Below are 26,958 nucleotides of genomic sequence, written 5' to 3'. Positions count from 1 at the left end.
ATCAAGATTGCTCATGAGAAACCTTTCATTTTGTGTTCCTTATTTTAACCTTCAATTGTGCATCTCAGCAGACAAATGCATTTAGATTCCATCTGACGTAGTTTTAATGTGAGAACACCCCCACGTTTGTTGCATTTGTCTTTCATTAAGCCTATACATTTCAGATCTTTTCTGTTGTGCACTTGGTGGCATTTCTGCCAGTGTAATGCTAATGGTAGTCTCGGATCTTGCCTACCAAGATTTGAAAGATGTTCCTTTATGCGTGTACGGAACTGCCGAATCATGCTCCCTATATATAGTTTATTGCATATGCAGATGATAGCATATACTACAAATGTAGTTTTGCAGTTGATGAAGTCCTTAATCAGAATCTCTGAGTCATCTTTGTATTTGAAACTCGTACAATCTTTATATGCGGGCTTACACATACTACATGATCCACATTTGTGGAAGCTACTCAATTTTAACCAGTAGTCCGACTCTGTCTCTGTTTTGCTTGTTTACAGAAATGATGGACAAAGTTTGTTCCTCAGAGTCGGCCCCTGGTGTATACAAATTGTGGTCTACTTTCGATATGGGATTTGAGGTCCTTGTCCATATGCAGTAGATGCCAATGTATTTGCATAATTTTGTAAAGTGTGTGTGAATCCCTAGAAAACTGCGTAACAATATTGATTTGGTCTCTACCGCTTTGTGATTTATGTATACTGGACTTGAGTGCGCTGACTATCATGTCTACCTGTGGATCTTTTTGATCTTATCCTGTGCCTTATTGATCATTGCGGAAGAGTATTCTCTCTTCCAGAATCTTTCGGACAAAAGTACACACTCTTTTTCAAATTCTGAATGCTGGCTGCAATTCTTGCGTGCCCTATAAAACTCTCCTGTTGGTATATTCGAGACTAGTGATTTTCTGTGGCAATAATCGGCATGTAATGTCAAATTAACTTCAGCGCTTTTCCGATATGTTGATGTTTCAATACAATTATCCTTGATGTAAATATGTAAGTCCAAAAATGTTATGTTGTTTGCGTCAGAGTGCCCTGTAAGGGTCAGACCAAAGTCATTTGTGTTAAGGTATTTCATGTAGCTCCCAAAACTCTCTTGAGTCCCATTTCATACAATTATAATGTCATTAATTAATCGTCACCAGATGACAATATTATTCTCAAACTCATTGTTATGAAGTGCATGTTTATCCTCATAATGTGACATGAACAAATTTGCCAATGACGGTGCACATTTTGCCCCCATTGTGATTCCTTTGGTCTGAAGATAGTAGGTCTCATTAAACAAAAAAACATTGTTCCAAAGACTAAATTCCAAAATGTCTTTCATCATTTCCACGTGTTTTGCATATAAGGCTGAGAAGTCAATAAATGTGTGGTCTATTGCCTCAATTGCCAGCTCATGTTCAATTGAGGTGTATAGTGCAGCTACATCTGGGGTTGTGTTCAAATGTTTCCTACCCTCCCGAACCTCCTCCGAACCTCGATCTTCAGAGGAGCTGCCCATGGGATCTGATGGCTTCTTTTTGCGTGTCTTCTTTGTGTGTGGTTCCTTCTTTTCCTTTAGTTTTCTTTCTTTCTTTTCGTGCAAGTCGGGTCTGACTCCCTCAGAGGCCACTGTGGCAGGATGGCTATCTGCTCTCGGGGAACTCCAAGGAGCCAAAGCCCAGACCAGGTAAAAAGCAGAAGGCCAACAAAAAACCCTGGTAGTTGATCCGATTGAGATGTTTCTTCTGTTTGAGGAGGGTTAGTAACTCAAAGAAGGTAAGTACTTCCAAAGGATGGAATGTTCATTCTCTGTTGCGGTAGGGCCACAGGATGCTGGGAGATGTAGTCTATGAAAGAGTCTTGTGATGGTACCCAGCGTTTCAATTATACTGTTATAGGATCCGAATTATGGCTGGTAGAGATTAAAGAATAGCCACACCAGAATGGGCTTAGCATGGTGTGCAGAGAGAGATGCCTGCACAATAGCCAGAGAGGGAAGAGAAAGATGTCCATTCAGGTAATGAATAGTAGCTCTGACAAAGGAAGAAGAGGAAGAGTCAGCACCGCTAGCGGTCGCAGAGTGAAATGCAAGGACGCAGAAATAGACAGAACAGAAAGTCAGGTAAGGAAAGTGGAAAGAGTCAGCACCAGTCACGGCGGCAGAGCGAAATGCAAGGACGTGGAAATAGATGGAACAGGAAGGCAGGTAAGGAATGTGGAATGCGACGGTAAGAAGCTGCGTGAAATACCAGAGAGAGAGAGATTGTAGAAGCTAGAAAGCAGCACAAGCAGATAGCAAGTGCCGACAGGCAGCCAAGACCCGAACTGGGGTGAAACAAGAGGGCAAGCAGGCAAGGAACACAAAGAGGAATCTAGGAGAGAAAACTGTGTACAGTACACAGCAGCGCGGTCCATAACGAATGGACGGATACAACCCTCTGTTCCCGGGGGAGTGACACAAAGTTATACTAACGGCGGCCATCTTGGTAGAGGACTAGACAGGATACTCTGCTTCTAGTCTAAGTCCCTAATGTTTCCAAGCTTGCCACAGCTTCCATGGGCAAAGCCTGACAGGTGGCCAGCAGGTAACCTGTCTCCCATGTTAGATTTTGTAGGACTGTTAAGACATGAGTGCTATCTGGAATATAGGAAGGTATCTGATACACTTGCTCCCTAATTGCGTTGTCTATATATTCTGATAGGCCTACTGAAGCCCCCCCTCCCAATGCCACTCATAATGGGGCATACGTCTGGCAGTGTTTCAAAGGTTTTATGAATTTTGGGAAGAAAGTAGATTGTTGGCATACTGCACAGTAAAGTGGTTGGCAAATACCCAAGAGTTCAATTTCAGTGTTGAATATGTACAAGGGAAAGATAATATGGCAGCACGTTGTTTGTCAAGATTGCTTCCTATGAAATGTCTTAAGGAATGAGTGGATGAAGGGATGGACATATGGGTAGCAAACATTCAGGAGTTGGTGGATGCTGTGGTATCAGAGGAGGAGTAGAAGGGAGCGATGAATGATGATGTGTAGTTGAATCATGTAAAAGAAGGTGTGGCCTGGAAAACCAGAATGTGAAATGGCCTATTATATGGTTAGGGATGAATTACCATCCTGTGAGTGCAGTTTGGCAAGGAAAGAGAAAACTATTCCTCCCCAGGCAGTGTGGCATACAATTGTACTCAATACCCATCAAGGGTAATTTGGCTGTAGTTTGACAAAAGCAAGGCTGAAAGAGAATTATTGGTGCCAGGGATGATGATTTGTTATTTATATAGCGCTTACACCTAAGTGCTTTATATAGAACATATTTACATACATTCTTCATCCCAAGTGAAGTTAGTACTCATTTATCGAAATTGGAAGGATGAAAGGCTGAGTTGACCTTACTGGGATCTGAACCTGCGACCTGCAGATAGCAAATAGATTGCAGCAGTGAGCACTTAACCCACTGAGCTACCTAACTGGGGGATGGATGGCATGGTGTAGGCAGCTGTCAAGAACTGTCATACATATGCAGAGAGTGACAAAATTGAAAGAGTAGATCATGTACCGCAGAAACCTGTAGGTGTACCTCTGGAAGTATGGGTGAAAAGCCAGAATCAATGTGATGGGTCCAACGGAAAATGTGAGTGAGGATTGTTGATATTTCATTGTGATGGTGGATTACACATGAAGGTGGTTTGAGATCAAATTTCTCACTTCAGTGATCACAGAAATATGTGCTTGGGAGAGTTTTCGCAAATATATAGTGAGTGAAAATGGGGAGCAATATGTGTCAGCTGAGATGAAGAAATTATTGGATGTACATGGGATGAGGAATATTAGAACATCCTTGTATCACCTGCAGGGGAATGGACTGGTAGAAAGAATAAATAGATTAAGGAGAAATTGCAGTTGGCATCAGTGATTAGTTTACGCATAGCAGAAGGCTGGGTAGAAAACCTAGCCACACAGTCGCTCTCCATTAGGGCGTTGCCGTTGTCTTGGCAACGCCCCAACAAGGAAGCCTTCGGCTTCGTGAACGCGATTAGCTTTCTGTCGTACATTAATAAGAGGCTGCATCTGCATTTTCCATATGCTAGTAAGCGCTTTCATTGCACTCAGATTTTTCATTAGAACATACATGGATAATTTTCACCCGCGCCGCGTGATTTCTGCACGTGACACGGCAACGTACAAACAAAAGTAGTTCAGTTGCCCTGGCAACGCCCTACCAAGGAAGCCTTCGGCTTCGTGAACGCGCTCAGCTTTCTGCCGTATGCTGACAAGAGGCAGCATCTTCACCGCTCGGCACGTTATGCATAGCATTCTTTTTCCTTTCTAACACAGTTTCAGCCCCTCTATACTTACTGATTACATCATCACCCTTTTGTTTATTAGACTTCGGCAAGTCGCCATTTACCGGCAGCCCATGGTGGTCGAAAGCAAGAATTCTGCATCTTTCACACGTTACACTTCAGGAACCTTCCTGATTTACACAAGGTCATATACCCTCCAGGTAATTCTTGGACATACACTGAACCTCATTCTTGCACACTGTATTATTTTCATTTCACTAATTTGCTTCTCTCACCATTTTCTTTTCGCCATTTCCTTCTTACAACAACTGAAAAACTACAATCGGTATGTTGTATTATTGAAATGGTTGAAATTGGTATATTAACTCATGTATATTTGATGTATTTCATGTATTAAGTATTAGACTGGCCCTGAAGAAGGAGGCAATCTCCGAAATGCATTGGCAAATCAAGTCTATATATTTTAAGGATGTATTGACCGCTTCCTCACTAAGAAGTCATTAGTGACCATTTTTTTGAGAATTCACTTTGTGTATATAAATTTGTTACAAAGCAAAATGGAACAGACTCATGTGTGATGATTTACAAAACCAGATACTACATTTTCAAACTTATAACTGATCATTGAGAGTAAGAGACTTTGAAGTTCAACATCCCTGTTGGGATCAAATGGAGAGCGACTGTGTGGCTTGGTTTTCTACCAGCCTTCTGCTATGCATGTATTTTTGAGTCAGGGTGTCTCCAGACTCTTCACGGTCAGCTCCCAATAAGATTTTTTCCCTAAATCGGTTAATTAGTGAACTTTTTTGAGACCATTTTTACTTTTTACTTTTGACCCAAAGGATTATAATTAAGTGGTGCCCACTCACTTTGCCTTTTCATCAGTGATTAGTTTACCATGGGAGAGAGTGTTGTGGGAAATGATTACTACATACAGGGACACTCCCCACCTAGCCACAGGGCATACACCTTATTCTCTGAGGAGAAGGAGAGATATGAAATCTGACTTTTGTCCTCTGTGGATGGGGCGGAGCAAGGAGAAATTACTCAGTTGAAGACCTCATAATTGAAAGGGTGAGTAAAAGTCAAACAGGGTATAAAAGGAGATATGATCACAAAGTCGAAGCTTAGCAGCAGGGCAACAGGTGAGTGGTCGTGATTGGGTGAGGATTAGGAAGCCCTTCAGAGTGAGTAAGGGGGAATCAGTAGATTTTGAACCGAGGAAGGTGGTGTGCAGTGGGTCACACTATGTAGTGTTGGGTGATGGTTAGAGGTGGAATAGGCAAAGGGTGGCCAAACGTAATGGGAGTACAGGTGTTACTAACAATGGAGGTGAGTCAGAGAGCCAGAGACAACAAGGGAAAGAGACTGAGTGTGGTAGTAGTGCGAGACGGAATTGGTACAGCATGCATCAAAAAGACTGTGGTGGTGATGGAGTGAGTTGCAATCGTCACAGCATGAAGTCTAGGACTATTCTCGGGAGATGGGAAGATTATGAAATGGAATAGTGTATTGGTATATCATATATTTAGGATTAGTATAATGTACACAGAATTAGGCACTTAGGTTCTGCATTAGGCACTTAGAGACAATAATAATATTATAAGTGTGTGCCTAGTTTTTAGGATAAAGTGTATTAGAAATGTTATAGAATTTGACTAATATCTTGTTACTCTGAAATTACATTAGATATTAGAAAGGGCATATATTATGATATGGATCGTGTTGACCACCAAGCTCCAAGTGATGTGGGAGCCGGGGTGTTGCTAGGTCTGGAAAAGATCTGGGGCAGGCTAATGTCAGGACTGTCAGGACAGGGGCTAGCTAGCCTTTTGATTGTAGCCCCTGAACTTCTATCTGGGGCTACAACCAAAAGAACCGGGGCAAAAGTCGCATCCCCCAGCAACGCATCTGCATTGGAGGGATTCTGGAAGGTGTGCAGTGACGGTTGGGAGGAGACACAGGGGTGTATCTGTGCGGGCTCAATGTACTGAACTTAAGTAGATACAAATTACTTATGTGCAAAGCACCCTTGCCACCCTGGACTCACTACACTGGGACATAGTGGCATACCTTTCAACCATTTCCATCATCAGTGTGGGTTCAGAGGTATGATAAGGGTTTTATGGGATGGGATCCTGGTATGGAGGTTTGGACAGCACAAGTAAGTACTGGGACGAGGAAGAGGGACCTTGAGGTAATGGCACAGACTATAGGCCAAAGGATGCTAGGCAAGCAATTAATCGTGCCCGGTTCCTTTACGGTTCTTTTGTTTAGGGAGCCTTCCTTTATCTTGACCGGCCAAAGCTCTCTGCTGGTAACAAAGCAACGTCAAAAATTGAGATGGTTTATTGGTGCAAATGACTATCCATCATTCATCATTACTACTTTCTGTGTTAGCTCTTTCTTCAACACTCAGCCATCGTGTTGACAATAACATGCATGGAAAGGCAAATGACAGTGGCTTGGGGAATGCGCAATTGTCATGCAGGCCGGGCGGACATGTTGGATTGGAGTTGTTCCTCTCATATTCAACAAAGCAAAATAGCTCTAGTTAATGGTGTGATGGTTAGACATTTTTGTATGCAATAACATTATATACGTCGTTGCATAACATATATATTTGTATATGCAACTATTAATGTAAATAATAATAGCGGTACTAGTGAATCTCAACGTTTCGCACAAGATAATGTTAGCGATTGATATAGGAAATTTAAATTAAATTGCTCTATATTATTTCACTGTTTTTATTAATGTGGACCTATAGCGAGTCATTCGGAGCATTAGCTACTTTAAAGTCAAACATTATTTTTCTTTAATAATTATGCTTCGTGAACGCCGCCATTTTTGTTTTGTTAAAAAAAAAAACTCTAGATGCAAAATGACTACTGTGGTGACGGGAATCCAGCAGGAGTGGCTAGGCAGCCCGTTAGTCCTCTGTCTATGCCTATGGTTCTGACACTGTCGCTGATCCGAGAGAAAGATACTGCTGCCGCTGAGCTGGAAGGAAGACGGCAGGGGGAAAGAAGCTAGCAAGCGACATGACCAGCCGAGCGAAACGATCGGGAAGAATCCGGGTCTGAGGAGGATCTTACTGTCCACCATCCTACCCGAACGGCGGGTCGCAGGCAGCGGGGGAACGGCACATCATCGCTGCGTGTTATACCCTCGGTGTTTTGGTGCCATCAAACAGATTGCCCGCCCCCTCGTATGTGTAGTCATTTGCCTCCAGCGTACAGTCTTTCCATCCCAGCCCCCACCCCCGCCCCCTGTTAGATTGTGACCTGTCGGGGAAAACAATGGAACAAAACATGCAGCATATGTGCAGCCCTTGAATTCCGTGGGATGCAGCCGTCCACCTAATTCATTTGGTGCGACTTTTATTTGACTTATGTTTCCAACAGAGAATAGTGATATAATTGAAGACTCAAATGCACAGTTCTTCTCCAGAGACCTTATTTTTCACACATAAAGAACTATTGGATTTGGTGAATTTTGTTGGTTTGTGCGCGTTTTATGGATTCGTTTTTCATTTTAAAACGGTTGGTGTAAGCGAACATTATGCCCTTCGGTTTGCCTGCTCAGGCAGACACCCTTTGCCACCTTTTTTAGTCCTTATTGTCTTTTGCCATTCAAAGAGAATGCAGATCTGCTTGTTGTGCAGTGGGTTATTGGCTTAAAAAAACTTTATTTTTTTCTTTAGCTTTTGTAAAGATGGGTATAAAAAGCACTTAATTGCACATTGCTGCTCTGGAAAGCCCATGTTTTTTAACAGCTTCAAGCACTTTTTGTTTTATGAAATTCAGCACCAGGAATCGCATCTTTTTTTTTTTTTTTTGTCGACTTCTTGCCTACGTGTTTGGATTCTCCCGGATTCTTTCAGGAATTCAAACCAGCAAGAGACCCATCTGACAGCTGCATATGCTTTGCTGAAGCATCGCACAGAAACGAAGAAGGCTTCTTTAGAAAGGGTGTGAACCCATTGGGGGTTTTGCCCGCACATTGACGAGAGTTCCAGTGCTAATTATCCGGGTTTTCTGGTGGATTGAACGGCAGTGGTCCCGAGGGTTTGGGATCGATTTGCTTCTTTGAGGATCGTGATGTTATTCGCAGAGCTGGCCAAGGAGCTGTTGCAGAAAGACTTCTCAAACCTCTTGGGTTCTGATGCACACCGCAATTAATAAGGAACCTCCATTCCCCCTCTCCACTCCTCGTTCTTGGGCAGGGGAAACGTGGAAAATAGGTGTTTAAGAAATTACAATACGTCATTGTGGATCTAAAAAGGCTTCTGTGCAAAACCTGAAAAATGTCTTCTAAGGATAACCCCTGCAGGAAATTTCAAGCCAATATATTCAACAAGAGCAAATGTCAAAATTGCTTTAAGCCCAGGGAGTCTCATCTGCTGAATGACGAGGATTTAAATCAGGTGAGTTGCATTTTTTCGAAAGCATAATTTCTCTTACTAGTCAAATTTGATTACGTTGAGAACATAGGGAAAACTTGCTCGAGTGATTTCACTTGAAAAGGGAAGTACCGGGCAACACCTTTCCCACTGTATTGCCTAAAAGTTTGAACTTGATTGTAACCTCCCTTTTAAATGCCCTTGTGCAGTTCGTTGTATTGGTTTTATTCCTTTTTCGTTTTGAGTTAAGAATCCCCGTGTCCTGTTTTTGTTGACAAGGAAGCAATAAAAAGTAAAAAATATGGGGCCATAATAGGCGACTTGGGCCAGCATGGATGCTTTTGAACTAGGAAAGTGAATTCGGGTGAAATAACAGAGTGGTTAAGTCTAACTATACACCGCTGTGGTTATTTGGATTTCCTCCCATCAATGAAATGTTGAAATCCTGGCGATAACCTGCGTTTTGATGCATAGATGTTAAGGCAGTTCCGTTCGGCAGTCATTCGGCAGTTACTGTAAAAAGTTTGTTGTCGGTTCCCGTGCTTCTGATTTGAGCTCCTAACAGGAGATTAGTGGCATAAATCAGGTAGCCGTGGCTGCTCTTGCCCGTGGCACGTTAAACGGGTTAAGGGCAGAAATGCACGACCAGAGCCTGATCCTGCCCGAGGGCACTAACTGCCACCGTTTCGCAAAGTCTCGTTTTTCGCAATTGACCCCTCTGCCCACTGTATTTTAGAAGCCTTCTAAGTGCCCTTCGCTGTTAGAGATGTGTACGCCAGCCCTTCTGTCTGGTATTGTTGCCCCACAAGATGAACATCAATTCACGTTGTTTATCTTTCAAGAGCATTGCAGTGTAATATCCTTCAGTCGGATTCCCCCCCCCCCACTGACCTCTCAGCCTCTGGTGACCTCTAATTAGTTTTTCTGGTGGAGAAACCGGATTTGTCTTGCCACCAGTACATCTGTTACGTGTGGCTCTAGTAAGATCAGGTTCAACACCCACCAAATGCAAGGCTGTTGAAGGCTAAACTAAACATTGGGGTTTCTGCGTTGGAGGTTCTCCTCCGTTACTGAGAGATGCCACCCCCCACCGCCCCTTATGGTCTATTTTAGGTGATCTTGGGCACGAGCTTATACATTCTAACTTTACATGTGAAACTTTAACACGTGCGTTGCGATAAGAATGCTATTTTTCCCGAGCACAGTTTCCTTTGCAATGACTTTGAATAGGATATGCCCTTAACGCCACAGAGGAGCTGTTTGAATTAACCCAATGTGATCTGACTAACCAATGTTTGAAAACTGGATTGTAAGTGCTGACTTAGGTGTTGTCTTGGAAAATGTCAATCCTTTGCTATTAAAATGTTTGCAACCCTATGCAGTGAGTGGGAGATACCCTAGTAATGCAACCTTTACATTTTCAGCAATAGCCCCCTTCTTATCTCTGATTCTTGTGTCTAGGGAACATGGAAAATTTGGGGTTGAAGTGTAAAGTTCAAGACTGAGGGGAAGCCACTATAGTATCTAGATCAGTCCCTCGAGTGGTGGGCTTTACTTATAAGAGGGTGTACAATTACACTCATCATTAGCCATTGTATTGTACTTATAATTTTGAATAGTGACGATTTTACCATCATTTAGTTTCAATGCGGTTAGTGGGAACGCCCTCAAGGGACCAAAGTCCAGATTTTTGGAGGTCCAGAAGCAGAATTATGATGCGTGTGTGCATTTGGCTGTAAAATGGCTTAGCAGGGCTGGCTAGGCTCCGATAGAAAAGCTACCCATGTAGTTCAGGCATGTGGATGGGTGCTGAGAAGGATAGAAGTGGCGTCACTGCTAGGACTCGCTATGTGTTCAGCGTGCCCGAATATCGTAGTACTGCACCGCATTCTGCTGTCAGAGGTGTTGAGGCATAGTCTGGTGTAGGCAAGTGGAGAATTTGTGTGAACATCACTACCATATAGTTGTCGTAGTCCTTGCTGTGTACTGATGTGTGTGTGATTCGACGTGCCTGTGGCCAGTGGAGTGGTGTTATATGTACCATTGCCTTGGAGGCACTTTGATGATAGAGCATCCTCTCAGGTATTTGGCTTCATCTGTTGGTTTTTGCGACTGTGATAGACTGCAGTTGCAGCTAACCGTTTCTGTGTCCCAACTAATCGGCGCAGGAGGCCAGGCCAGATTCTTCTATGTGGGTTGGGTGTTCGATTGCAGTGGAGGAGGCGTTGGTTGAATCGCACCACTGTCTCCACTACTATTGTTGGGATTGGCCGGTTTTCTGTCGGTTTGCCTGGTGCAGTCGTTCATCAATCCTGTGACATTGCCTATGAGAGTGCTGTGAATCCGCTAGTTGTGCTTGAGGGAAGGCAGGGTCATGTAGAGAAACTCCTCAACGCTCACACCAGAAACAATGTAATCCTCTAGGAAAAAAAGGCCCAGGACACCTCTTGCAAGGAGAACAAGGTTTATTCTCATAAAAAACAAATACGCAATAGCGAAGAACTCTTCTGCCACAGAGCGCGTTAATGAAATCGGCATAAGTCGCAGATTATAAAGACACGCAGCATCATCAATGACATCATTTACATGTCTTACACATCCAGGTGGCTGGTTGGTGCAACCATATACATGGCAGGCTGTTGGTCCCAGCCTCTCCCGTGCATCTTCTTCCACATGGGCTCCTTCTGTGCGCGTCACTGGGCGTTGGTTGCTTAATTGGCAATTAGAAATACAAAAAACATTGCACTCTCTGTAGCCTAATGTGCACCTGGTCCAGCAGATGTGGGCGCAGAAGCTACTTTCAAAGCCACACTATCTTGCAAAACCCCAGCTCGATCCCAGACGCGTCAGTGCCGTTCCAGTTCTTCCCATACCAGACTTTTCCCCCAAAAATGTTATTGTTCAAAAAGATGGGCCATAATCCAAAATATATATATAAAACATGTATATTTTTTAAAGTTCCTGTGTAAAAAAAAAAAAGTAATAAAAAAAAAAATTGGTAAATGAAGCTCAAAGTCATACATTTCAAGCACTAGGAGGCATCCATTTTGTGAAATGAATGAGCCTCCTGTGCTTATGTTAACTCTGCTCTCGTGGCACTAATCAAGCAAAAGTCCCCTAATGGGCATAGACTGAAAGCCATTGGGTAGATCTGTTAATTGAAGTTGGCTGTTGGTTGTGGAGCAGAAATTTGAACCGTTTGTCAACGGGCTGCAGATTTAAGACTGAGGTTTTATAATGGAAACTTGTATCAGTCCAGTTGGCTATTTAAGAATGGCCTGCAACTTTTTTTTTTTCTTTTTATCAAAGTGAAGCATTGAGAAAAGGGGAGCAGGGGGAGTTTACCTGTGTGTTTGATTGTCCAAGATGAGGGTCTCATAACTGGTAAAGCTGAGCTTTCTTAAATTTTTATTGGGTAAGGAAGTGTGAATGAGTAATGGGTTATTGACAATGCAAATACGTGGCACATTTTCTCTAAGTCTAGTCCCGTAACTTCTCAGAATGCTAGTAGTCAATGGAAACGTTGTATTGCTAGTCCTAATTACTGTATGAGGGTAACATCAAGTCGGATGGGTCGGTATGCAAAAGCTGAGCCATAAAGTATTTTCGTTTTGTATTTGTTGAATTCTCATCCACGGTATCCATCAGTTGGTAAGGTCAATTCACGGTTAAATAAAACTTCTGCTCTTCATTTTATAATGGGTGGAACACTACAAAGGTCATTATAGTCTCGATTTCGCCTGTACCACATAGACCGCCCATCTCGTTAAAATCTGAACTAGCTCACCTTCCTGTTACTGTTTAGTGGCAAAAATTTCCAATTTAAAATGGGTACACAGTGCTCAGGTCTTCGGGCAGGGACTAGAGCCAGATAATGTGCCGACCCGATGGTGGAGGCAATATGTAAAAATGTGCTAGAATCCAGACGTGCTTCTTTGCATCTTCCCTTTTTATGTTATGTTAGTGCACGGTGCAAAAATCCCTTAACATTATCACCACCAGGTCCCCTGGGCGCTCTGGCGGATCTGAAAGAAAAGGGGGGTAGGTTAGGGCGTGTTAGTAGACAAAGTTTGGAGAGGAGCAAGGGAGCTGTGATGTACTGTTGGCAGCTTCAGTTCGTTTAACACTGTTTGCTGAGCTTTTTGGTGTGGTATCTGGTCTGAGTCTGTCGTATGCTGTTGTGTGAGGGTCTGTGTGGTGTGTTTGTTGTTGCAGCATGGTGAAGTGCGTGCAGGTTGCTGCGGTTTAAGAGGTGTGGTTGTGTTTAGTTGGAGTGTCGGGGGTGTGAAGAGGTGTGAGGTTTTTGTAAGGTTGGTTAGTAGCCTTGTTGTCCCGAGAAATGCACACTGGTATTGTGTGTCTTTTGGGACTTAGTCAAAGTTGTCTTCCTTTCAGTGATCTAGTTTCATCATAAGGTTGTCCCTCCTCTCTCTCTCTGTCATTATGTTAAGTTAGCTAGTCTTTGCATTTCTATCTTCCTTTGCCAGCCCCTACATCCCAGTTTGTGGTTGGTGCAAACTAGTCCTCTCTGCTCAATCTACTTGTGACCTACGCCCGTACCCAATGCCCTGTCGTGAGTGGGTAGGGTTGCATCTAATCAACAAGCCATTTGATAAACCAGAAACATTTTCAGCTTACAAAGTATTATAGTAATGTGCTTCCTCCTCTTCTTTTGTTGTGTATCTCAAATTTAGTAAATTGTATTGTTTATTTTCAATGAATGTATTTTGTCCTTTTTGTCAAATTTGCTATTGACTTAATGTGCTTTTTTCTTCATTAATCTTGTATATATGTTGTTCAAATTTTTGTTTTTTGTTTTTCTGTTCTTAGTTCTTGGAATCTTTTGAACTTACAAATGTTATATCTAAATAAATTAGAATTTTAAATATATATATATATTGTGACCATATGATTGCATCCAGAATGGAAACGGCCAAAACTCTTTGACGTGATATCTGAGAAGATACACGCATTAATTTAAATAATTGAAACCATTTTGAATTAATTGAACAGCAGCATGTACCTTAATGTTATTCAGTTTAATTACCCAATCCATATCTGCGCATGGGACTCTTTGCCCCCCCCCCCCCCCCCAACCTCTTTTTGTAGGATTGGTGGTTGTGCCTTTTGTGTTAGGCTTGTTGCTATTGTTCTGTCCTGGTGGGGTTGTCGCTCATGGTCGGTTCCACCTAGCATTATCTCTCTTGTTCTTGTCAGTTTCCCTTAGTCAGTTCTGGGTGTTGTGTGTGCTGTCATGGATTCTGTCAGCCTGTTCTTTTGTATTTCCTGTTTGATTGTTTCTGTTCTGTTTGCTAGGAATGATTTAATCCAGAGTAGTGCCAGGTCCGTTGGGTATAACCCCTTATCTTTTGATCAGGGTGTCATGGCTTACTGTGTCGAAAGCTGCCGAGTGGTTGAGCAGAATCAGGACTGAGGTGGTGTTGGAGTCGGCATTTGTTTTTAGGTCGTCCCAGATGGATAGCAGTGCCAATGCTGTTCCTCTTGCAGGTCTGAAGCCGACTTGGGCTTGGTCTAACAGTTGGTGTTTTTCTGCGTGTTCTTGGGTTAGTTTATATACGTATGTTCCTAGGAGTTTTGCCGGGAAGGGAATGTTTCAAATCGGCCTGTAGTTGGAGAGGTCTTCCACGTCGTCACTTGTATTTTTAAGAAGTGGCTTAATGTATGCTGATTTGAAGGATCGTGGTACTGTTGGAAACCAGCAGAAAGGCATCACTCCATTTCTGATTGGCAGGTAATTGCATCCCATTTGGATCATCAAACCAGGTGCTCATAACTAATTTAACAAAATGATCTGACCTATTTCACCCACTGTATTTTATCGAGCTAACCGCTCCTGCTGACGACTCATTTTTCTGAAGGGAATGCTGGAACAGAAGTGGCTGTACTTGTTGATGATCTTGGGGCTACTAATCTGTGTACATTGTTTTAGTGTTTGCATAGCCTGCTATGTCTGTACCATAGCTCCTGGTAGTATTGTCTTTGACATGTACACTGTTAACGTATGGTCTGTTGGATGAAGCCAGACCAAATAAAAGCCAAAGTGATTGCCACGCTATGGTACAAGTCGACAATGCTTGGCGCTAACCACGCATTTCAATGGAGCTACACTACCATGCACCAGGACCACAAATGTTGAGAAGACAGACACTGGGTGGAGGGAGAGCCCCGTATGAGCCTAAATGAAAATTCACCACAAGATACTGACGAGGGGGAGGAAAGACTAGGACATCGAAGAGGGAATCAAATGTGTGACCAGATGTCTTTGCAGGCGTTTTTGAAATGGCTTAGCAGGGTGACCATGTACACTTGTGGGACAATGTGAGCAGACCAACCTAAAGTTTTTCTATGACAATCCAATTTTCTCAATCTGGGGTTTGAGTGGGTCATGGAAAGATGAGATTACTCAGGAAAACAAGCCAAAGGGATGTCCTCTTCCTGAGGCTTTGATCTCTCCCATGTCCCACCCAAGCATCCTCCAGTCTCTGTCTCGTTCTCCTCTTAGATCGTTTCCTAAGTATGTCAAAACAATTGTTTTAGAGCAGTTGCCAGGATGACTGATCTTTTAAAGACTGTATTTTTCAGGCTGAATGAAAAAAATGTTTTTCAAAAAGTCTCTACAGGACTTTTCCCCAGTATCACTCGTTCTCGTGAGCTAGTAAACCGTTCGCAGAATTTCATTAGCTTCAGGGTTTTTGGCTTTGGATATGGCTGCAATTCATGGGGTTGGATTTGGTTGGCTCTAGGTGTGGAAACAGCCTGTGCTAGGCTGTTATTTTCCAAGCCTACAAATGGGGTTCATGTGTTGCAAGATCACAGGAGCTGTCGGGGTTTAGCCAGCACCCCAATTGTTAAGTAGAAGAAGACCTTTTTCTCCTGGTTATCTTGCTTCAGTAGTTCAAAGAATAGTTCTAACACAGTGGTTAATGCGATACATGTGTCGCTTTTATTTGTGCTAGTGCTGAGTTGTTTTTAACATTGTTGGTATGCATTTAGTACATTTTAGGGGCAAATCTGTCCCTTTTTTGTCAACCGACACGTGTTTCGACCCGTGGGTCTTTATCAAGGCTGATGAAGATTCAAAAAGTCATGTGGAAGTGTGCATTTTGTGACATGGTTGTGACATATATTATAATAGTGCGCAGTGAGTGGTGTTTAGTGAGGTGGAGTGTTTAAGCATGTGATGCAAGGTAAATTGGCACATACATTTGACGTAATGACAAGGCATTCAAAGCAGATGGGAGAGCGGAGAAGGCACAGAGGAAAGGTTAGCAAGGTGGTGGAAGGGGGGGTAGTTGGGGTTCATAGTTAGGTGGTGTGCCTCTTACCTATTGTAAACATTCTCTAGCCCCCTATGGGGTCCTGGTCCATGGTAATAAGGTTGTCCTGTCGAGACAGTAGCTCCTGTTGGGCCCTGTAAGGCAAGTAAGTAGATGTTACTGGGGGCGTGCTGTCTGTTGCCTGGACTTGTGGGTCTTGGGGAGAGGGGTGGGTCCCAAGGTGGGGAGATCTGCCCTTGGTTGGGCAAAGGGCCACCGGGCTGCATTGAGTTTGGGATGCTGCCAGGTGCATGGAATGGCTCCTGCTGGAGTGAGGACTCGGGGTCTGTGCTACGTGTTGGGTAGCATATTGTGTCAAGAAGGGTGGATCCCAGGTGCAGGAATTCTGCACTAGGTTGGTGCGAGGGCCACCGGACTGCATCAATTGGGGATGTTGTCAGGTGCATGGAGGAGTACGCCCCGGAGGGATGGAGCGTCGACAGCACCATGTGTGGTTGCCTGTCAGCCCTGTGTGGTAATGGCTATGTCAAAGTGGGGCCTAGATGGTTAAGGCCTGATGCGTGTGTTGCCCCATGCCCATATGGGATGGGGTTAATGGGATCCAGTCATGGGGTGTTTACTGATTCTGGGTAGGTCTTCACCACTCAAGAAATCCAGTAGAACCTTAGCTGTAGTGCTACATGGGTAAAACATCTTGGCAGAGAAGATGTTGGCCTTTAATTTCAGTAGTGGAGTATCTCAGCCTCCCTTGGAGGTAGGCTGGGACTGAGACACTTGTGCTGTTTGCTCGTATCCTGGCCGTCCCTTTGCCCCAGGATACTGATCCTAGGGACACCCAGCCCACGCTTTCTCTCCTATGCATCGGCGGACATTGACTTGTTGCATCGCCGGACATTGATTTGTACCTAAGGGCCCTTCCTTCAAGTTTCGATTTTGCTTCTGTTATGAAAAACTGCTGTTTGCCCTCTTTGCCCAATCACTGTTCATGCCTCCTCACATGCCCCTTAGGCATGGCCTAAATATATCCCTTTCTGTGATCCCTTCAAACGGTTCCCATGTTTCTGCACATCCTCCGCACATCATCTCCCAACCTTCTATGGGGTTCCTGGTACCTCGCTGTTAGGAAAGAATTCCATGTTTGTGGGGTTTGCAGTCCCGTTAAAGGACCCTTGCACATATTGCTTTTCCTCCTTTTTGACTTGTAGTCGCTGACTTATTTTTGTCATCAAAGGGACTTCTACTGAAGTCCCTGCCACTGCAACCGTTTTTGGGTATATGATCCTGTAGTACCTCATTTGGCTCCTGGGACAAGGGTTCTTAAAAGCACCCAATTTTGGTCGTAGGGTAACTATATATCATTCTACATTGGTTTTGGGGAGAAGGCTGGGGGTAGCTGTAATAATGTATTTTGTCTTGCACTCAGGGGTTCAAGCCGATTTTATCAGTAGCCCAATGTACCTTCTTGGTAGCCAGTGGGGTACTAATTTATTATTTTATTCTTTTACATCGTGTTCTCGCCTATTTGTTTTTGGGGCATTCCTTTGTCATGGGAAACCACGAGACAGGCTGAAATTGGCTTTTGCACACACATGGGCTTACCCTGAGCCCAGCACCCACTTTTGTGGTTTTACTCTTGGTTTAACGTTATGTTAAAGGTATTTGTGCCGCGCACTGTCACCACTGGAGTGGTCCCCAGGCGCTCTGGCGGATCTGAAAAGGAGAGTGTGAAGAAAGGGAGAACTGGGGAGTGAGGGAGGGGGGGGGTTAGAAGGATCTAGTGGGAGTAGGAAAGTGAGAGTTGCAATGTCCTTTTGGCAGCTTCAGTTCTGTTGCATCGTTCGCTGAGCTTAAGTGCATTTTTCGGGTTCGTGCGAATTCTCATGTGCTGTTGTGCCAGGGTTATGTGGTGTTAGTCTGTTGTTGCAATGTGGTGAAGTGCGTGCGTATTGCAGTGCCGAGAGGTGGTTGTGTGAGTTTCTGTATGAGAAGTGTATGTGGAAAGTTGAGAATTGGGTTGGCAGGTTTTTTTCTTACCTCTTTGTCTTTGCTTTTGTGTATTCACCATCTGATTATCCAGTGTGTTTGGCATTGTGGTTTGTCCGCCTAGTTCGCAGGCCAGTTGAGGAGTGGCAGTTTTCTTCTGTGTTACTCTAGTGGTATGTGTTAGTGTTCCCCCACCTTGGGGTTGGCGATGTTTAGGTTGGAGGATTTTGGTCCCTCCCTGCAAATCCCAGGTGGGGACCTTATCTATCTACCTAGGTTTCCTTTGTGGATTAGCGGTATGTGGACATGGGTGGTCAGGGCGTCCCCCCGCCTTCTGGTTAGGGAAGATTAAGTTGGGGGTCATGGTTTCATGCATGGGATTTTTGTTTCCCGCTGGGACTATGCTTCCTAGTCATTTCCTCCTGTTTCCGGAGCAAAGAAACACGTTTTGAGTAGTTTCCTGAATTTCAGATGATACTTTGTGTTGCGTATGTTGTTTGGTAGGCGATTGCAGGGTGTTGGTGCCAGGTGAGAGGAGGATGATCCTACGAATTCTATGTATGGGTTTGATTCCAAGCGAATGTTTTTGATTGATCTGGTTGGTCTTGACGGATGGTAGACGGTTATTTTCTCCTTTAGGAACTCTGCTCCGTGGCTGTGGTTTGCTCTGTGTATTATGCACATCGTTGTGAACTTTATTTGCTGTTTTATTGGTAGCCAGTGTAGAAGATTCAGCGCTGGGGTAATGTGTTCTCTTCGCCGTAGTTTGAGGAGGAGTCTGGTTGCAGCGTTTTGGATGTGCTGAAGTTTCTTTAATCGTCGTCCTGGCATTCCTAGGTAGGCTGTTGGCTTAGTCTACTCTGGACATGAGTGCGATGACGGTGAGTGTTTTGTGGGTGAAGGAGAGGAATGGTAGGATCCTTCTTACTGCGTGTAGGAGGAAGAAAGATTTCTTGATTATAGCATTTACTTGTGGCTCAAGTGTTAGCTCGTTGTCCATTAAGTCTCCCTTCTTTACTATCGTTGATGGAGTTGGTGCTGTTCCCAGTTATGCCGGCCATGGGATGTATTGATTGTGTTTCCCGTTTTTGGATACTAATTATTTCTATTTTGTCCAGGTCGGCTCGAGTTTGAGGCTGTTAGTGTTCATTCAGCAGTAGAGGTCTTGTAGGCAGTCTTCCAGGGTTGTTTCTTTCCTGTCTATCTTGTATGTCATCAGCGTAGTTGTAGCATGTGAGGCTGTTTTATTTTTTTTTATTTTTTAATGAACTTGATTAGTGGTATTAGATATATGTTCAAGAGCAATGGGGAGGAGGAGGATCCTTGTGCTACTCCGCAGGTAGATTTCCTTGTAGTGGTTTTTAAAGGTTTGATCCATATGGTTTCTGTTCTGTTTGTTAGGATTTAATCCATTGTAAGGCTCGGTCAGTGATTCCTATTTCTTCCAGTCTCCTTATGAGGATTTTATGGTGGACTGTGTCAAAGGCTGCGTAGAGATCCAGAAGTAGTAGAGCTGTGCTTTTGTCTTTGTCTGCATTAGCCTTTAGATCGTCCCAGATTGAAAGCAGCACCATTTCCGTTCCTCTCGGTCTGAAGCCTACTTGTGCTTGGTCCAGCAGTTGGTGTTCTTCGATGAATTCTTGTGTTATTCTGTAGATGTATGTTTCGAGTATTTATGCTTGGTAGGGGATGTTGGAGATGGGTCTGTAGTTGGAGAGGTCCTCCACGTTGCCTGCTGTGTGCTTGAGGAGCATGATATATGGCGATTTGAATGATTGCGGTACTTTCCCTGTTGAAAGTGATTGGCGTGTGTGTCTCCGGGGCAAGGATCCAGGGGCAACCTGCTTTGTTGCTATTGCTTACCAGCTTGACTAGTGTCTCTGCTGACGTTTGGGGGAAGCTTCTGAGTTTGTTCTGGCGATCCTCGGGTGGCTGGGTGGGTTGCATGTTGTAGTTGCATGGTCTGCTATGTATGATCTGTTGCATGGTGCTGATTTTGAAGTGGTCTGCGAGGCCTTTACATAGTTTCAGTGAAGGTATCTGTTTGTATTTGCAGCGGTGGGGTGGGGGGGTTCTCTTTTTGGTTATAATTTTTAAACCGTTCTTTTTGGGTTTTGGTGGTGATCTCATCATAGTTTTTTTTTTTTTTTTGTCCTTTATGGATTTCCTTTTTGTCTGAGTGGATTTGTCTTTGGTGTTGTAATTTCTTCGGCTGATGGGTTTTTAAAAATTATTTATTTATACATTTTTTTTTCTTCCTCCATTCTAGTTGGAGATTCCTGTTGTTGTTTTTTTCTTTTCATGAAGCTGATTAGCAGGGTAAACCATTTTGCTGTCACTCTTTTGCACGATGGGGTGAAAGGTTTTTCCTTGGAGATATTGTTGATTTTTTCGGCTATTCATTTATGAAGTAGTTCTGTTTTTCTGTCGGTCTACTTCGTCCAGGGTCGTTGTTGATTTCTAGTTCTGTTAAGTTGCAGGCTTTGATGGCCCTCCGGTTTCTTTTCATGGTAGTCGGTAGTTTTGTCGGGTTGTTTGTCGTCTTGGGCCGCGTGATCATGAATGGGATGATGAGGTGGTCGCTCCAGAAGATCTGTAGTGGTGGCGTCGTGGTGATGAGGTTTTTGTTGGCGAAGATTGCATCTAGCATATGTCCGGCCGCTTGGGTTGCTCCTTTGACTAGCTGATGTAATTTCATTGTTTGGCTAGTGATTTTTTGTGAGTTAGCTGTTTATTCATGAAACGAGATGTGAAAGTCTCCCAGGATTATCAGGTGTTCCTGTTCGATGGCTTGTTTGGTGATGGCTTCAGTAAAAGCGTCGACAAAGGTTGCATCGTAGGTTGGTGGTCTGTATACCAGAACAAATTTGAGGTTTGTTTTCAGGTTTGCTGTTACATGAAGGATTAGTGATTTGCAGTTTTTTGATGTTTAGTGGTTAATCAGTTTTGATTTTCAAGTGTTTCATGTATGCTATCCCAGTCCTCCCCTTTTTGTTTTTCCTGTTTGCATGTGACCACTTGAAGTTGTCAGGGATGCAGTCATGTAGTGTGATTTTCGTAGTTGTCTTGCCATGTTTCGGTTATGAACAGGATGTCGATACCCCCGTCGCATAGGAGGTCGAAGATCTCTAGCATTGATTAGGTTGCAAAGGATCTTATTGACGTGGTTGGGTTTGTTTTTTAATCTTTGTTTTGTAGTTCTGTTGGAGTTCTTCTGTGGTGTTGTCACAAATTGGTTGGTGGTCTGTGCAGTCTACATCCTTGCTGAAACGGTCTGTTAGATTGATCAATTCTTCTGCCTTTTCATCTTCTATGTTTTTGATGTGGTTGCTGTCGCTCCCCTTGTGCTTTTGTGATATAAGGGGTGAGTGTGTTGGCTTCTTTCCTTTCTCTTCCCTGGTATTCATTTATTTATTTTTTCCTTTTTTTTGCAGGCTTCTAGTGAGTTCTTGTCATGCCTGGACATGTCAGTGGTGTCGAGGTGATGAGGTAGTTACATGGTACAGAGTTAGATATAGGGATTTTTCTCTTCTCGTGATGTTTGTTCTGTTGGCTGGGGTGTTTTTAGGGGTGTGTTCTGCATTTGCAGCGATTTCTGTTGAAAGAGAGCGTGTAGCCTTTCGATTTGTTCTTTGTTCCGTTTCTCTTTGGCGGCATCCAGCTCTGTGTCGAGGCATACTGGGGTGCTTGGTGGTGGCAAGTATCGGAATGTGGGTTACAGGGGCTGTAGCCTGCCTGTAGAACCTTGTGTGGTTTGGATGGTGTTGAGTCTTATCGTCTTGCGCTGTGATAGCGGAGTGCACTCTGTGCGCTTGTGTCTTTGTATGTTGGTTATGATCCGGTGGTGGTGGTGATATTGGGGATGCTGATGTAGGTTGGTTGGGGTGTCTGTGTAGGAATGAGTTCCAGATGTTGGAGGGTTACGGTTCTGGTCTTCTTCCTTCCGTGGGTGGAGGGTCTAAGCAGGGCGGTGTCGGGATACTAAGCGTTGGAGGGAGGGTAGTGCAGATGGTATGATTGTAGGTTTTCCGAATTACGTGACGGGTTCGTATTTAACTGGGGAAGTGACCTAGCTTTAGGTAATTGGTTTAAGCGGTTTCCTCGGTGAACCTTAACAATGGCGAAGGTCTGTGTTTTTGAAATGGCAAACGAGCGAGGCCACACCTAGATATGAAATTCCTGTGTGGTGGGAGAAAAGGCAGATATGAGTGAACGAACCTCGGTTTGAGTTTGAGATTTCTTTATAGTTAGGCCAGTTCCATTCCCCCACTCAAAAATCTCACACAACCACCTCTCGCACTGCAAGCTGCATGCACTGCACCACGCACCCACAACACATAAACCACCCCCCCAGCACACGAGGTCTGACATCGATCTGATACCTGTACCAAAGCTCATTGCACGGTATATACTGAGATGAAGCTGCCAACAGAACACCAACTCTCTCACTATCCTACTCCCTGTACATTAACCTACCGTGCCTTTTATTTTTTTCGTTTGCAGATCCGTCAGAGTGCCTGGGGACCAACTGCGTTGGTGACGGTGCACGGTACAAATAGCTTTAACATTTAACATAAAGGCCATTCTACAACCTGTGTGGGCGGACCTGAACGTTTGCCGGTTCTTGGGGCCAATCTCATAGACTAGCTGCCCAAACCTTTGTTTGGAGCCCTGGTGTCTGTTTTTAGCCAGGCTATGAATGTAAGGCTGTATCAAGAGGAGACCCTGACCCTAACACAGTTCTGTCGGATTTGTGCTAGAGTTCAGTTTGCTTACCTACTGGAAGATTACCGTAGCTCTTTTTTTTCTATTTATTTTTTGGGTTGCTGTAATTCCTTCCTTGGCTATCCTTTCTCTCCCTGAGACTCCTGCAGTCGGGCAATTTTACTGACATTTTACTGCCTTGGCCATCTGCCTTCTTGTAGGAAGCTGCTGTCGCCCGAGGTTACACCAATACTTCACCTCTACCGTTGTTTTCTTCATGGTTCACTGTGTGTCAATTGTTTTAGAATGTCATTCGTGTGTTAAAAGTACACGAGCTTAAAAAGGTAAAATTCATGTAGAATCTATTCTGAGCGAAAGTTGAATCGTCGATACTCCTTTCTCATCTGCAAAATAATGATTAGCCTTCTGCTAAATCTCCCAGTTTCCAATGGGCATGCTTCATTTGTATTCTGCCTCTTATGTAATTGAAGAAAATGCATGGTTTTAACAGGCAACCCCATTATCTTTGTATCCAGTTAATAAAGCACCAGCTTTTTCCCTAAAATGGGGGCTCTAATCACAAAGTGGGCGTGAACCTCTGTTCTGCGCTGATGCATTCTTCTCCTACATCACGTACCTATGTGACTCGCACTGGAGAGAACATTCCTGACCCGGAGCTGGCCTTCCGATGTGTGTTTCTGTGGCTGCGTGTTTGCTGTAATGCTCTCAAGTGTTCTCTCCTTGCATAGCTATGAACGCCTGCCCTGTCCACTAGTCACTGTTTATGGATTATTCAGGATTGTTTGTAGGTGTTGTTTAACTCGAACAATGTCTGTGTCCGTCCAAAATGCATCGTGCCTTTTGGAATCTAATTCTCCCCCCTCCACCAGACCATTTCATACTTTTGCAAAGAGGTGGTCTTTCTAAATACTGGCTTGGTTTCTATTTTGTATGAACCCCCCCCCCCCCCCCAGCAATCAGCATTTAAGATAAATGTATTTTGCACCATTAGCTTGTGAAGTGACACTTTCTACATACCTAGTTGGTGTCTGGTTTTGATGAAGAAACCTGAAAAGTTGCCTCTGAAACCTTGGCTTGTAGTGCCATCTTCTTGCCTGTGCAAAACCTGAATCAGGCCGATCATGCAGATTGCAAGTTCTGTTGCGTCTATCTCTGCAAACCAACTTCGGTGCATCTTTCCATACCCACCCTTTTCTGTTGCCAATAAAAAAATTATGCCAATGCCAAAAACATTGCCGGATAAGCGTGGTGGTGCTTGAGGGGCTTCTGCCTCATTTTACTCTACAGCTGCTGTGATATGGTCCATTCCAAATCCCCAACACACTTGAAACCTGTAAATAGACACTCATGACCGTCTTGCTTCTAGCTTAAAGCACCCAGGGGCTTGTCAGTAAGTTGGCTGGATCATTTTCTGTTTTAATCACCAGAAATGGAAGTTCCTTTTTTTAAAATGTATTTATTTTTTAAAATGTCAGCCTGATATGGCTTGTGATCTTATTACTAAGCAATAAATGCCCATTCCAAAGGATGTTACCACTTGATAATGGACAAAGGGAGTGGAAATATTGCCATTGGAACATACCACCTAGTAAGGGTTGAATGCTCTGTTTAAAACACGGAAAGACAAAGCAGAATGTGGGGACGATTTAGACCAGCCATTAGCACCCAGATCAAGTGTGCGTGCCAACCCTTTTCCTTAGATGGGAAAATCTGCCCGTGACTGCCTTCATTATGAGGGAGCTGAATGTTGCTGCCTGTGCTGTGATCATTGCTGTCCATTGCCTCTTAAACCCCCTGCCCACCTCAGGTACCTTCACTCTTTCACTTTATAATGCTGTTGCACCTTGTTATGTCATCTCCAGGCTACTTCTTTCTCCTAGGCTTCCATGAAAAACATAAAGGTGACTTGTTGCCTGCTCGCTTTTACGGGGCAGTTATTTTTCTGTTACCATGCTTTCTCTTGACAGGGTTCCCGTCCGCATGCGCCCCTTTTTTAAATGGAACCATTGTTTTGGGTCAACCAAACAATATCAGCACCCCAAGCTCTGATGCTAATCTCTTCATTGGCCAAGGCACAGGGTGGTCGTTGCCGGGTAATAACCATAAGTCCTCGATGCCTGCACTCGGGTCTACCGCCTCGACTAGCAGGACATAACTGCAGTCTACATTATTGCTTCCTGCCACTTCATTGTCTGATGGAACTGACAACTTTCCATTAATATCTGCAGATATTTTGTTAACCTCACAATTTTCCTAAAGGTGTCTGGTACTACCAGATAGATTTTTTTTTTACCGAAGATCAGATCATTTGATGTTGCTCCAATGCTCTGCTCGGGAGGTCTACCATGGACATCTCTTTACTTCACGCTAGACTGTAGGTGTTCAGCTTACTTTACTGCTGGTGTATGTAGATTTCTTTGTGGGCTTTACTGTGCATGCTCTAGAACTTGTGAAAGTGATTAGTGGTTCTTTCTTGGGGAATTTCAAGCCCTAAATGCACTGAGTTTTTGTCTGTGTTCTATAGTACTTGGTTAAATACAAAAAATAGGATTTGGGATTTTACAATTTTTTTTTTTCCTCCCTGTTTTAATGGAAAGCTTGATCCAGCTCTTCTAATCCACTGGGGACATTGTATTTGTTTTCTGTGCCATTACAAAACTGCATTGGCCCCATGTAAACTAGTATAATAATCCCACCACACACACAGCAGTCTCTGAGAGACTGCTAGGCTGCATCCTCGGAGCCGACAAATATACTCTGGCACAGCTCAATGTCTTTTTGGCTTTGTTAGTTTCGGTTGCTGTTGCTTGAGCCGCAATTCGTTTAGCAGTTGGTAACATACTACGCCATTTTTGGGGGCATGCTCGCATGCATGTAGTTATACCAGTTCATGAATGACGAATGTAAGTCTGCTACGGCCTCTCTGCTGGAACTAGACAACAGTTACTAACGTACTGAGAGAAAACACTGCTCTTGCTATGACCTCTCCCCTGCCAAACTCTGTAATTTGCAAGGATTATGGAATTTTGGAGATGGCGGGGTCCAGCAGAAGTAATGTAGAACCTTGTCGTGCCCTTCATAGGCGTCGATGTTTAATGCAGGTTAGCAGCTTTTCTTGTTGTTGACGACGTCCGAGCCAATCAGAATGTAGTCCATAGCCCCCCAATATAGCCTGCACGCCAAACATTCTTAATGTAACAGTAAAGTTTAGGCTGAAAGGAAAGATTATTAATCCCCCCCCTTACCCCCCCCCCCCATACCCCCCACCCCCTCATCAAAACGGTCTGCACCTTTTGGAGAAAGCCCTAAAAAGAGAGGAGGAATGCATATAAATTTAATACATTAAAATGAATGTGTTATTACAAATATTAGCTATTGTCAAAAGAAACCTGAAAGGGAAACGACCCAACTCGTTTTAATAAAGTGTTGTTTTTCTTCTTTTATGAATTCAAAAAAACCCTTAATTGAAAGTAGAAATAAGTGATTTTCAAAGATCGCACCAGTAAAATATTGTGCAAGATCGCATCCAGTTGACTGACTTAATATTCAGTCTAATGATGCTCAAGGTCTTATCTAAATTGAAATGGTTACAAAGGTGCATTGGGAAGCACAGACCACCCTGCAAGCACAAATTGCAACCTGCTGCCTTGCTGCGCTGGTAGTCCCTGCTTAAGGAATCGGCCTCTAGACTGCCGTTCTGTTATGCATTTGGTCATACAATGTATTTCTTTTATTTATTGTTCACTTATTGGCCGCTTATACAATTTAAAACAGTTTTGCTAACTGCCCACAGGGCAAACAGGATGGGGACAGGGGAAGGTAGACCATGAATTACAGCAAGGATAAAAAAATATCATCAATAGTACACCAAATCATGAGAATAAAGAGAAAGGCAGACGCACATACTATGCCTTGTGAGTGTTCAGAACGTGCAAGTGCAGAGGGGGAGGGAGAAGGGATATGGTTATGTTACGTTTATCGAATTTATATAGCGCTTTAAGCCAAAGCGCTTTACAGTATAATAGGTACAAAAGTGAGAGAAGCATATTTACAAACATGAAACAAGTCATTAGAACAATGTGTAGAACAATTTACAAGGAGGAGGGGGAGAGGTGAAGGGGGTTACAGTGTCTGTTTTGAGGTCAGGGGAGTGGGGGGGAGGGGAAGAGAAGGGGGAGTGATCTGGTGTCCTCAATGCCCCTAAGTGGTATTAGTTACCAATTTAAGGTCATTAGGGAAGGGAAAAGG

At 43.7% G+C, this 26,958-nt stretch overlaps 1 protein-coding gene across 6 annotated transcripts in view; it reads left to right on the top strand.

The window, feature by feature from the left end:
- The first annotated feature begins 7,245 nt into the window (after positions 1-7,245).
- MPRIP (myosin phosphatase Rho interacting protein) overlaps positions 7,246-26,958 on the top strand; it is a 1,106,800-nt gene continuing 1,087,087 nt past the window's right edge. For 5 of the 6 annotated variants that reach the window (XM_069645743.1, XM_069645742.1, XM_069645740.1 and 2 more), the window contains exon 1: positions 7,246-8,728. In XM_069645743.1, the coding sequence (XP_069501844.1) occupies positions 8,609-8,728 (120 nt within the window). In that variant the 5' untranslated portion in view covers positions 7,246-8,608. The remainder of the gene's footprint in view (positions 8,729-26,958) is intronic. The other variant, XM_069645744.1, reaches the window with a different exon arrangement.

This window comes from Ambystoma mexicanum, chromosome 2p (genome assembly GCF_040938575.1).
Source record: "Ambystoma mexicanum isolate Mex_15411 chromosome 2p, UKY_AmexF1_1, whole genome shotgun sequence".
In the NCBI taxonomy this organism is placed as follows: domain Eukaryota; kingdom Metazoa; phylum Chordata; class Amphibia; order Caudata; family Ambystomatidae; genus Ambystoma; species Ambystoma mexicanum.
The sequence above is the reverse complement of the archived record's forward strand: the minus strand, read 5'-3'. Positions and strand labels throughout refer to the sequence as shown.